This window comes from Balaenoptera borealis, assembly GCF_965194805.1.
Source record: "Balaenoptera borealis genome assembly, chromosome: 7".
Taxonomy (NCBI): Eukaryota; Metazoa; Chordata; class Mammalia; order Artiodactyla; family Balaenopteridae; genus Balaenoptera; species Balaenoptera borealis.
Window position 1 is genome coordinate 108641336 of NC_138864.1, and position 14282 is coordinate 108655617.

A 14282-nucleotide genomic window follows, 5' to 3' on the forward strand; every position below is an offset into this window, starting at 1 on the left:
TTTTTCTTCATAGTGCTATTAATCCTTACCACTACTTTGACATTATATAGTTGTTTGTTTATTAATTTTTTAGTTGCTGAGAGACTTTAATCTCCTGCTACTCTTTTTTATCAGTTTCTTCTGATATTAACTGTGTTTTGCTTTATTTTTGTTTTCATTTAATTCATTAAGACTCACAATCTTGGCTTGAACTATTAATTTTATAGTTATTGTTTTCATCCAGTTCATACTTTTTTAAATTGTATTTTTTATCTCTACCTTTGACCCCTTTAATCCCAGTTAATACTTTTTCTTTAACTTCCTCCTAGTTTTACAAAGATTGTGTCTGCCTTATATAACTTTTATCTGTCATGAGTCACTGTTATTGTGTATGTGCCTTCGTGTAATAGTAACGTTACTACTATTCACCCAGTCCAAAGGATATCTTACTATGTTATTTTAGACCATTTGTATGTATGACTGTACTAGATGCCTGGTATTAATATTGTCACTTTATTTAAAATTTTCTGTTTTTAATGTGTCCTGCTTTCATTTAATCTTTTATTTCCTTCTTTTTGCTATTTTTTGTTGTTGTTGATATTCTGTCTCAAATAATTTATAAGATATGTAGTATGTTTTTATTCTAAACTTAAGTATGCTTGAGTCTCTTTTTTTATCAATTTCAGAAACATTATTCTTAGGAGCTATGAAAAATGATGAAATTAACTCACTTACATGTCATTTGATCTCCCCTCCTCCAATTTATTATACTTTGTGATTTTTGTGGTCCCAATTTATCATAGTTATAATATATTAGGTTTTCTTTCATGCTTTATAACATTCATGTCAGAGTGATTTTTTTCCTAGTTTTTTAGCTTTAGCTTTTAACTGTACTGCAGTCTTTTCATAGAGTTCTCATCTTTGCTTTGTAATTCATTCTTAACAAAACACACCTTTTTTTCTGATAATGTGTCAGATGTGTTAATTTTAGAATATTTGAAAAGTACAAAAAAGCACAAAGAAGGAAAAAAGTCACTGAAATCTCACCATTGAGAACTACATTAACAATTTAGTATATCTTCTTTGTCTTTTCTCTTCATGCATGAACATTATTATTACAACACTTGATTTACAGTATATGTACTGTAAACTACTTTTTCCCTTCACTCACTATGTAGTGGATATTTTCCAACAATATTAAAGTCAGGCTGTAGAATACATTATGATTACATGGTATTTTATAACATAGATATTTCATAATTTGGTTTAACGCATCCTCTGTTGTTAGACAATTAGGTTGTTCACAGTTTGTTATTATAAATTGTACTGTGATGAATGCGGATGATTTAAATCCCCTGGATTATTTTTTAGGTTAAGTTCCAAGAAGTGGAATAATTCTGAGGCTGTATAGTATGGTGATTAGGAGTGTTGGCTTTAGAGTCAGATTGCCTTGGGTTCAAATTGTTATTTCTTAGGTGTGTATGCTTAGGCAAATTAATTTATCTCTCTCAGTTTCTTAATCTGTGCTTTGACGGTAATAGTTTATGTATGGAAAGCACTTAGACCAGTGTCTGAGATGTCATAAAAGGTTAGAAGTATTAGATGCAAACATCATCACTGTCATTGTGGCTGATGTCATCATCGTTTTTATTTAAAAGGATATGCCTATTTGAAATGTTTTTTATATATATTATATTAAAATTCTCTCTTGAAAAGTTGTATCAATTTGCGTTTCTACCAGCAAAATATGAGAGTGCCATTTTACCAGCTCTGGCCAACAGCTGCAATTATGATTAAAACACATGTTGTTTTGAGAGTAGGCCCAATTTTATAGGGTTAATATATATCTTTGTTTTAATCTCTAATTTTTGGTTATTATTGATTTTGAATGTTTGGGTTTTGCCTACTTTCATATGGGGTATTTATGTTTAAGTGCTCTTCATTCAAATTTTAATTAGCCTTTTGTGTTTTATGTTGCCTATATTTTTCTAGTTGGTTTTTACCTTTTAGTATTGTTTGAGGTTATTTTATATATTAATGTTTTACCTTTCTGAGATGTATATGTAAAGAAAATTCTTTTCCTTATAGTATTGCCTTTTAAAAAAAGTTATTCTTTTTGACATTTATTAAGTACTTTCTCTGTGACAGGTATAGATCTATATTTTAAGATAGATAAATAAATGGGCCTTTGAGAAGGCCCATTATTTTAGAATGATTTTAGATTTACAGAAAAGTTGCAGAGATAGTACAAAGTTCCCATATGCCCCTCACCTAGTTTCTCCTATTGCTAACATCTTATATTACCATGGTACATTTGTCCTAACCAAGATACCAACACTGATACATTACTATTACCTAAATGCCACATTTTATTTGGATTTCATTAGTTTTTCCACCGTCTTCTTTCTCATCCAGGATCCCATCCAAGATACCATTACTTTTAGTTGTCTTGTCTCTTTACTCTCCTCTCGTCTGTGACAGTTTTTCAGTCCTTCCTTGTTTTTCAATATATTGAGAGTTTTGAGGAGTACTGGTCATGTATTTTGTTGAATGTTCCTCAATTTGAATCTGATGTTTTTCTGATTGTTAGGCTGGGGTTATTTATATCAGTATGGACTCAGGGGTATTTATACTTTGGGTTCTAATCCAATACTACGTTATTTATTTTGTTGTTTATTTTAGCTTTGGCCATTCATTCTTTCATGTTGGCTCCTCTGTGTCCCTTTGACATGCCCCCGCCTTCCTTTTGCTGTTGTTGTTTTGAGCACTACAACATGCTCTAGGCTAATCTTCTGAATTCCCTGCTCTAACCCTAGAATCAGCTACTTCCCCAAGAATCCCTGTTTCCTTCTATTGGACTGTGGTATGTAGAAACCAAGATTTGGCATTGGTGTACTCACTGCTACTGGGGGTGTCACTGCTTCTAGTCTCTATTAGTGAACAGAGCTAGGAATACTATTTGTGTCAGTGTGCATAGGTATATGTACGCACATTCACATACAATTACTTCTGAACCTGTATCTGTATAAACCTAAATATGAGTTCACACTGATGTCTCTGACTCTATTTCAGTACCATCAGGATCATTCCAATCTCCCTGCCCTTGCTTTTCTGTAGCTTCCCACTCCGAAGTGAGAAGCTTGACTCCCATCATCTACCATTCATTTACTTATTTGTTTGACCCCAGTATACATATAAAGTGTTTCAGAATTAACCGATATTCCTCTGAGAAATAACTTTATCAAATAAAGTACAGTATTTTTAAATTAATTAATTTAATTTTGGCTGCGTTGGGTCTTTGTTGCTGTGTGCGGGCTTTTCTGTAGTAGCGGTGAGTGAGGGCTACTCTTCATTGCAGTGTGCGGGCTTCTCATTGTGGTGGCTTCTCTTGTTGCGGAGCACGGGCTCTAGGCGTTTGGGCTTCAGTAGTTGCAGCACGTGGGCTCAGTAGTTGTGGCACACAGGCTCTAGAGCGTGGGCTCCATAGTTGTGGTGCACAGGTTTAGCTGCTCCACGGCATGTGGGATCTTCCTGGACTAGGGCTCGAACCCGTGTCCCGTGCATTGGCAGGCGGATTCTTAACCACTGCGCCACCAGGGAAGTCCTTAAAATACAGTTTTTGTGTATGGTTCTATTTGTCTTTAGCTTTACAGTTCCCAGTGAGAGCACTGTCTTCCAAAGTTACTTATATCAGTTCCTTTTTTCACAGTTCTGTTTTTGGTGTTGGGCTTAAAAGACCTTTTTGATCCAAAGATTGATTTTATATATATAGAGAGAGAGAGAGGGAGGGAGGGAGAGGGAGGGAGGGAGAGAGAGAGGGAGGGAGGGAGGGAGAGAGAGAGAGAGGGAGAGAGAGAGAGTATTTTATTAATTATTAGATATTTTATTACTTTATTTACCTTAAATTCCTAAATACAGCTATAGTTCATTTTGTCACTTGATGTGAAGTAGAGCTATACACACACACACACACACACACACACACACACACATACACACATATGCATATATATATAGTACTTTTTTCAATTGTTTAAAATGCTACCTTTATCATATTTTAAAATTTTTAAATTACTAGACATTTTTTGTGTTTCTTATTCTGTTTAATTTTCTCTTCTTATTCAAGTTCCAGACATTATATAACTTTGTGATAATTTTAGCATCTGGTAGATTATTCCTCTTTTTGCATATTCCTGTTCACTTATTCTTTTAATTAATTGCTATAATTTTCGTTTCTTTATTTCAGGAACATTTTAGTGGATAAGCCAAATGACCAGTCTTCAAGGTGGTCTTCAGAGAGCAACTACCCTCCCCAGGTAAGATTATGTGTAGCTCTTGATACCATTCAGAAGTCAGATTTTAAATAGGCACTTAACTGATATCAGTTATCTAGATTCCATTAATAGTTTATTCAGTCTTTGAAATTGTGAGGTAAATTTTTTTTTTTTTAATTTATTTATCTGGCTGTGTGAGATCTTAGTTGTGGCATGCGGGCTCTTGGGCTCTTTTAGTTGCAGCATGCAGAATATAGTTCCCTGACCAGGGATCAAACCCGGGCCCCCTGCATTGGGAGCGCAGAGTCTTAACCACTGGACCACCAGGGAAGTCCCAGAGGTAAATTTTTATTTCCTCTTTTTTTGTTTGTTTACATTTTAGAAGAATTTTTATTTCATAGGCAAATACAGTGTGGAATTTGATGAAGCATAGACTTTATACTTCTCTCTACTGGAACATTTAAAATCTAATTTATGTTTTTTCTGGATTACTAATGATGCAAAACTAAGTTTCTTGTTACATTTTGAGGAAAATGTTAACTAAAAAGAACTGGTTAAGGTGCTGTTAGTGTTCTGAGTAGAAACTGATCAGAGTACTGATCTGAGCAGAGGTTGTGACTTCTACTGCACTTAAACTCAAGTCATTCTGTAAATATTTAAGGACATGTTAGTAAATTCAACTTTGACTCAGTGATTCAGTAACTGCCTTTTAGGGAAAATAAGCTTAATATAGTTTGTTATTTTACTAAACTAGTATATTTAGATGACATCAGGACCATGAGCTAAATTGTTTCCTTGACAAGTGGTGTCCGATGTCATCTGAATTAAAAAAATAATCATTTTTCAGTTATATTACACTTTCAGCATTAGCACTTATGTCCATATCCTTGAGGAAATTAATGCTCTGATAGGTAAAGAAGATGGGTAAATAAAACTTACTTTATTTTTTTTTATTCTGGTGTAATTCTTGGAAACCTAGTCTCTGTACTTCTTTTTCCTTTTTAATTGTTTTTTTTACTGTTTACAAACCTTTTTGAATCACCTGGTGTTTAAGTGTTTAATTGCAAAATATATATCCAAAGAATACACACACATACACACACACTTATATATAAAATATAAAGAATAATAAAGCAAATACCTGTTTACTTGCTAACCATCTTTAGAAATGGAAAACTGCTACAACCTTTGAAGCTTCCTGTGAGCGCCATCTTATATCTATCCTCTAATCCCACCCCAGTAATTATTATTTCGTATTTGTTAAGCATATTCGCACAGTATTATATATGTATATGTTTATAAATTCCTGTGATTTGAGTTTTGTCTGGCTTTGGCTTTATATAAATATAATATATATTGAATCACTCATTATACATCTTCTGTGGCTAGGTTTTTGTTTGTTTGCTTAACATTATGATATTAATGTTGCCAAGTATAATTATAGTTTGTTAGTTTTCACTACTGTTTAGTATTCCAGTATATAAGTATGCCAAAATATATCTATCCATTTTTCAGTTGATACGCTTTTGAGTTTTTTATAGTTTTTGCTCTTAGGAACAAGATGGTATGAATATTCTTCTATGTTTTTTCCTGGTACACACATACAAGAGTTTCTTTAGGGTATATACCTTGGTGTACAATTGCTGGATCATAGAGGATATGTGTGTTCAACTTTTATCTGGTAATGCAAAACTGTTTTTACAAAATGGGTGTATAATTTATACTCTGACTGGCACTGTATGAAAGTTGTTGTGCATTGTGTTCTTCCCATCACTTCTATGGATGATTTTTAGATTTTACCAGTCTGGTGGATCTTTCACTGTAACTCAGAGTTAAGTTCCTGCTAGCCTCTTGTTACAGATTTTCATCAACCAGTCAATATATAATGTTGCTTTATATGCATTTCTGTTTAAAGACACCTTACTTTGTGTATATTGTTTATTCATTAGCATTGGACTCACAGCCATTAGCACTATAACTCTTGCCTGAATGAAGCTTATCTAATACACATATTTTCTCTGTAAGGCACACTGCAACCTTCTTGCATTTAGAAACACTAGACAGCACTTCAGCACTATACTTGGGGATCATTTTAGACAGTGAAACACCAACAGAAAACACAAAAATATTTAAAAATGTGCCTAAATAGACCATGAAAAGGAAACTTGTTTGTAGTATGAGAGCTAAAACAAGAAGGTGTAGAGTCCATTGTTTGACCTTAGCTGGGAGAGTGTGCTTCTGGCAACTTAAATTTTTTGCTGTTCTGTGCATGTCCAGAAATGACTGAGAGTATTAATTTGATGTGACAAATAAAATAAATTTTAGTGAGTAGATGAATTTGCAAGTGCAAAACCCATGAATAGTGAGGAGCAACTATACTGTAACTAACCATTCATTTACCATATCTTGAACAGGTCTGAGAATTAGAAAGAAAGGAAAAGAGGACTCTGAAAAATCAAAAGCATTGTGATGAGATTTTAGGTTCTAAGGGCCTTTTCTTAAGAATCCACTTCGGATATAATGTTATTCTGTTTGGTTGATTGTTTCTTTCGGTTTCAGCAACTGGAAGCAGCTTTGTGCATGGGGGGCATAGCTGTGAAAGATAGGCACATTAACAGCAAGTTGACAACTGACAAAGTGTCATAAGGGAGAAGACAGAAAAATCTAAGTAACAAATAGAAGACCAAAAGTATAACATTTAGGGGGTCTTTAGTGCAAGAATACTCTATTTCATTAACCTCTAGGATAGTGTTTCTAGTAAATTTCTGCAGTGATGAAAATACTCTGTAATCTGCACTGTATAATACGGCAGCTGCTAACCACAGGTGGCTATTGAGTACTTGAAATGAGGCTAGTGTATCTAAGGAATGCAATTTTAAATTTTATTTAATTTTAATTATTTTAGATTAAATAGCCCCAGGTGGCTAGTGGCTATGTATTAGACTGCACAGATCTAAGGCATCGCTGTTATTAGGATATACTGTTTGATGCTCACAGTGCTTGATTCTGTCAGTTAAGAAATTTTAATTATGTTTAGTATATGCAGCTTAAGCAGATAAGGAAGTTAATGGTGCAGTTATCTAGAGAGGGGTGGAAAACAAAATCAAAGCCTCTCAGCTACTCCTTTGTTTCCCATAATGAGGAAGGACTATAAGTGTGTACATCAATGCTAGGATGTATGGCATGTTTTGAGAGTGAATGAACCCTAAACACTTCTCTCTAAAGCTTGCGTTGGGTTATGAGTGGGGTAGGTAAAAATACAAATATTTTTCTTGTAATATATGTTGATTATTTTTTTTTGGATGGTTACTAAATTGTCAGGGCATAAGTATTATACCTATTAAGTTGTTTGGACCTAACTACTTAAGAAATAGAACTGTTGATATTTCTTTTGACCTTGGGTGCTGTATTAGTCATCAATTGCTGTGTAACAAATGACCGCAGAAATTAGCAGTTAAAAACAAACATTTATTATTTCACCCTGTTAGTGAGGGTCAGATTTTGACGCAGGAGAAAAAAAGAGAACCCATCTACTGGGGAATGCTTGAATACATTTTTCATGGAATATTGTCAGCCATTTAAATAAAATGAACTGGCTTCATACCAGATGACTTGGAGGAATTTCCACTATAAAATGAGAAAAGCATGATGCAGAGAAACATCTATAATAAGATCCTACTGTTGTTACCTGAATAATAACTCTCCCTCCCTCACCACTATATGTGTATGTACATGTGTATATTTTTATTTGGTACAGTGAGCCCAGATAAAGATATGATAGGATATACATCTGGTTGTTGGCATTGGTTATTTAAGAGAGGAGGAGATGAGATAGGAAAAAGAGATAAAACAATTATTTTAAAAAGTTATTCCCGTCAAAAACAACGTATTTGATATTCGACTTATGTAAAGTATGTGTCTGTGTGAGTGTGTGCATAGAGTTCAAATGAATCATCATCAAAATGGTGGTGGTTGTGTCAGGATAATGGAATTTAGGTAATTTTAAATTTCTTTTCAATTTTATTCTTATACTTTTATCTCTTTTGATTCTCATTTTCAATTTATATTTATAATTTATATAAACAGAAAAAAATGAAAGCCATTTTCATTGTGGTAGGGAGCAAATATTTTTAGACCTAATGAGAAAACATTGCTGTTGATTCTGGATTCTCTTTCTGTACTGGGAGGGAGTAAATGTAGCATGAATGAAAACCCTATAAATACTTTAAGATAGTAATTTCACCCTTCTCCCACATCAGATATGTTTTATAGAAGTTACTGATACTGCCATGGAAAATATGTCTTTCAAGGTGACTGGGGAATACCCTAGGGTTGGTTGAAATGTACAGGCAGTTACGTATGTCTTGATAATTGCTTTCAGAAAGATTAGATCATAATTCTACTACAATTATAAGTTCCTTCTAAGGTAGTTTAAATAAAAGTATGGTATTAGGTAATATTCTTTGTATTCTGGGGCTAGAGAGAGAGCAGTTAAAGTTGTTTAACAAACTGCAGGCATTCTGATTTTGCAGGTCAAAAAAAACTTTAGTGATTACTTAATACAGTTGGGTGTATGTGTGTGTGTGTGTTACAGCTTTTGCAGTACACTTACGTTATTCTTTCTCTGTTTGATGAACCATAACAAGAATATTATAGGAATAAGAGTTACTTGCAAAGTAAGGAAAAAAGTAGAAAATATATGCATTTCAATGTAATTTCTATCTGTGGAAACAGGATACCAGTAAATTTATGAAGTTTCTTTATGGTATTTTGCCCAAGTGTGTGAAAAGAGCATTGTATGTTTTGAATAATACATTTTTATTTAATATGATTTCCATATAGTGAAATGCATGAACCTTAAGTGTATAGTATCCATTTTGAAAAATGCACACACTAATATAATTTACACCCCTATCAAGATAAAAAATGTTTTCATCGGGTCAGGAAGATCCTTTCTGTCCCTTACCAGTGAATCCTTAACTCTCTCACCCTCTACCCAGAGGCAACCACTGTTTGGATTTCTTTTGCTGTAGATCAGTTTTACCAGTTCTAAAATTCAATAGAAATGAGTCTATATATACTCTTTTGTATATGGCTTTTTATACTCAGAATTTTGGGGTGGGGGGATGCTTGTCCATGTCTTAACGTGCATCAATATTTCATATCTTTTCATTACAGAATACCATTCTGTTCTATGGACATGCCGCAATTTGTTTATCCATTTTCCTGTTTATGGACATTTGCAATATTTCAGTTTTGGGTGATTATGAATAAAGCTTATATAAACATTCTTTTATAAGATTTAAAAAATAATACATACTTTCGCTTATTTGGGGTAAATATCTAGAGATAGAATTGCTGCATCATAAGGTAGAGATGCAGTTGACCCTTTAACAATGTGACGAGGTGGCAACCCCCATGCAGTTGAAAATCTGCATGTAACTTTTGACTCCCCCAAATATTACTAATAGCCTACTGTTGATCCAAAGCCTTATTGATAACATAAATAGTCGGTTAACACGTATTTTGTATGTTATATGTATTATACACTATATCTTACAATAAAGTAAGCTAGAGAAAAGAAAATGTTATTAAGAAAATCATAAGGAAGTGAAAGTACATTTACTGTACTGTACTATGTTTATCAATATCATAAGTGTATGTTGTCTGTGTACAAGATGAATTGTGTGTCGGTACCTACATCAATATCGTCACACATGATACAAAACACTGTAGATGTTATATGTATTACTAACACTAGACACTAAAAATGAAAAGGTAAAATGTGGAAAAGAAATACATATTTATTTACAGGTATAGCTATTCATGCATTGGTAATGAAGAAGCAGCAATATGGTTGATTTCTGGTAGCCTAGTGTAATTGATACAGTTGCTTCACAGTACCCTACCCTATACACTAATGAATGAGTTGTTATAAAATTTTTATGGTATACAGTATTATAGTCATATTCATAATACAGTTTTGGAAACATTGTTAACATTTTCTCAAAAACTACTTACCTGTGATGATAGGCTGACACTTAGTTTTTCCAATTACTAGAGAGAGGGGAGCATACTGTATGATAATGTAATTATTTGAAAACAAAGTTATCAAACAGTAAGAAAACTAACATTGTTAATTTGGTATGAAATGTCAGTCACCTTATGCCTATGTAAGGATAGGCTATCCACTTCAATACAAGTCTTATACACGGTGTTCTACACAATGAATACTTAGGCAATGATGATGACACAGAAACGTTTCATATAGTTCTTGCTGTACTCTTACTAAATTTTCACATGAAGACGCACACATATATACAACAGAGAGGTTTATTAATTGTACAGCATGATGATTATTTACTATTCATTAAGTGGATGTGGGTCATCATAAAGGTCTTCATCCTTGTTATCTTCACGTTGAGTAGGCTGAGGAGGAGGAGGAAGATGAGGGGTTGGTCTTGCTGTCTCAGGAGTGGCCTCGGTGGAAGAGGTAGAGGAGTTCCAAGAGGAGGCAGGAGAGGCAGGCACACTTGGTGTAACCTTACGTAAATACACTGTAATTTCTGACTTTTTTGCTTTTCCATTCCTCTAAAAATGTTTCTATACAGTACCAATCCTTCTTTCACTGTTTGCTTTAGTTTTAGTGCCCATGTCATAGAAGGGTCCATGTTGTAAAAGAAGTCAAAAGCAGTATTGAATAATTGGAACCCTTCTTTCTGCCAGATTGTCTAATGTCAGTTTGTTTTCTGGCACTGCTTCTTCTGTGTCTTCTTCCTCATCGTCTGGCACTGGTTTGGAAGCACTCATCTCCATCAAGTTATCTTCTGTTAATTCCTCTGGTGTGGTGTCTGTTAGCTCTTGAATTTCTCCAAGATCCATATTTTGAAACCCTTCACCCCCTACCTTTTTTGCCATATCAACTGTCTCTTTCAGGATTTCCTTGATGGACTGTCATAAATCCTGTGAAATTATATACAAATCTAGACACAGTTTTCCTCAGCAGGAATCTATTGTTTTGGGCTTAATGACTTTCACAGCTTTTTCTACAATAACCATGGCATATTCAGTGGTGAAATCCTTCCAGACTTCCATGATGTTCTATCAGAGTTTTCTTCCATAGCGTTGGCAATCCTTCCCATGGAGTACCGTGTGTAATGAGCCTTAAAGGTCCTTATGACTCCCTAATCTAGAGGTTGAGTTAGAGACATTGTGTTTGGGGGCAAGTAGACCACTTTGATGCCTTTGACATTGCACTCATGGGGTTCTGAGTAGCCAGAGGTATTGTCCAATATCAAAAGAACTTTAAAAGGCAGTCCCTTACTGGCAAAGCGCTTCCTGTCTTCTAGGACAAAGCATCAATGGAACCAATCCAGAAAAAGGGTTTTCGCCCAAGCCTTCTTGTTTTACAACCTTATAGATAAGGGCAGTCCTGATCATAAACCCCACTGCATTTACACAAAATAGTGGAGTCAGCCTATCCCTTCCTGCCTTAAATCCTGGTGCTCACTTCCTTCCTTAGATATCCTTTGTGGCATTTTTTCCCCAGGATATGGCACATTAAAAACTTGTTCAGGCAGCTATTCTTTCTCCTCAGTGATTTTGTTAATGGCATTTGGAAACTCATATGCTGCCTCTAGGTTGGCTGGTGCACTGATTCCCCTGATACCTTGACATTTTTTAAAAATTTATTTATTTATTTTTGGCTGCGTTGGGTCTTCATTGCTGTGCGCAGGCTTTCTCTAGTTGTGGCGAGCTGGGGCTACTCTTTGTTGTGGTGTACGGGCTTCTCATTGTCGTGGTTTCTCGTTGCGGAGCACGGGCTCTAGGCGTGCAGCCTTCAGTAGTTGTGGCACGTGGGCTCAGTAGTTGTGGCTTGCGGGCTCTAGAGCTCAGGCTCAGTAGTTGTGGCTCATGGGCTTAGTTGCTCCGTGGCATGTGGGATCTTCCTGGGCCAGGGCTCGAACTCTTGTCGCTTGCATTGGCAGGCGGATTCTTAACCACTGTGCCACCAGGGAGGCCCTACCTTGACATTTTTTAAGCCAAACCTTTTTCTATTGTAAAATTATCAAACCATCCTTTGCTAGCATTAAATTCTCCAGCTTTGGATCTTTCACCTTCCTTTTGCTTTAAGTTGTCGTATAATGACTTTGCTTTTTCTCGAATCATTGGAGTCTGTAGGTAGTGCCTTTCTTATAGCAATCCTGCATCCACATAAAAGCTACATTTTCAAAATAAGATTAAAAGGTATTTCACGAAAACTGCAAGGTTTTTGTGCCTTCTGGCATAGCTGTAGCAATGGCTTCATGGATTTCTTTTTCTTTTATTACAACGGGCCTTACTTGAGATTCATTTATCTTGAAATGGTGGGCATCTGCAGCTGCGGACACCAATCTGTGGTAGATATTAAGTAATTCAACTTTTTCTTGTAATGTCATGACTTTTCTTTGCTTCTTGGGAGCACTTCTAGCATTACTAGTGGCGCTTTGTGTGGGTCTCATGGTTTTATTTCATGGTTCACAGTATTGCACTAAACAGTGAAAAATACGTGAGAACTGCGAGAGATCACTTCTTATTGTGATATGCAATTTACTGGAGAGACAACTGCTCACGTGGAGATGATAAGCATCACATGGCATTTTAGGCAGATGCTCTCAACACTTGAGCTCACCACAATAGCAACAGGAAGTGGCTATGAAATTATTACAGTAGTATAGTATATATTGCAGTTAATTTTATGCAGTTATGATTTAATATTGCAACTTTGTTTACATTTCCCTTCACTGCAAATGGCAGCATATACAGTTTGTAAGGGTTTGTGTGTGTAAGTTTTGATCAATTTTAACTTTTTATAATAGATTTGTATATATTTTATGGTAGTAAATGATAAAATAGACTAGTATCTACATATATTTTATGCATTCATTGCATACCTTTTTCTTAATTTTTTTGATATTTCGAGGCTTTTTCCAAATTGTCTGTTTTTCAGTTTTTTTCAAATTTCTAGGTTTTTTCAGATTGTTGCAAATCTCCAAAAAATTTTCCAAGGTATTTACTGCAAAAATGTTGCATGTACGTGGACCTGTGCAGTTCAAACCCATGTTGTTTAGGGTCAGCTGTACATTACTTTGTATGAAATTATCAGACTGCTAGTCGCTTCATAGCCTCACCAACATTTGGCATTGACACACATTTTAATTTTAGTGTTTATTGGTGGTGTAAAATGGTTTTAATTTATAATTCCCTGATGACTCTTTATATTAAGCACTTCTTTCCATTTGCTTACTGGCTGTTCATTTATCTTTCTTGTGAATTCTTTTACTCCTTTAAAAAAGTGGGGTTGTTTTCTTTTTTTATTACTGAGTTGTAGAAGTTGTTTATATATATTCTGGGTATAAGTTCCTTGTAAGTTATGTATTGTGAATATTTTCTCCCAGTCTGTAACTTGCTTATTCATTTCTTTAACACTAACTTTTATTATTTTTAAACATCTGTTAAAGTATAATGGACATACAATAAACTTTATATTTTTAGTGTACAATTTGATATGTTTGAACATATGTGTACACTCTTGAAAATACCACCACTCCTGCAATACTAAACATGTCTATTACCACCAGAGTTTTCCATGTCTTCTTTTAATCCCTTCCACTCACCTCCATCCCCCATCTCTAGGTACCACGCTTCTTTCACTGTAGATTCATTTGCATTTTCTAGGGTTTTATATAAATGGAGAAATATGGTATGCATTTTTTGTCTGACTTATTTCACTCAAAGTGATTACTTTGAGATTCATCCATGTTGTAGTTTGCATCAATAATTCATTCATTTTTGTTGCCCAACTGAATGCTCTCATATGGGCAAATCACAGTTTGTTTATGTACTTATCTGTTGATGGACACTGGATTGTTTTCCAGCTTTTGGCAATTACAAATAAAGATGCATTGAAAATTAATGAACAAGTCTTTGTGGTTTTAATTTGCATTTTAAAAATGATTATTGATGTTGACCATCTTTTCATATGCTTGT

At 34.6% G+C, this 14282-nt stretch overlaps 1 protein-coding gene across 4 annotated transcripts in view; it reads left to right on the forward strand.

Moving 5' to 3' along the window:
* Positions 1-14282, forward strand: part of MKLN1 (muskelin 1) — a 347577-nt gene that overhangs the window by 215546 nt on the left and 117749 nt on the right. For all 4 annotated transcript variants that reach the window (XM_082399181.1, XM_082399182.1, XM_082399183.1 and 1 more), the window contains one exon: positions 4226-4295. In XM_082399181.1, the coding sequence (XP_082255307.1) occupies positions 4226-4295 (70 nt within the window). The remainder of the gene's footprint in view (positions 1-4225; positions 4296-14282) is intronic.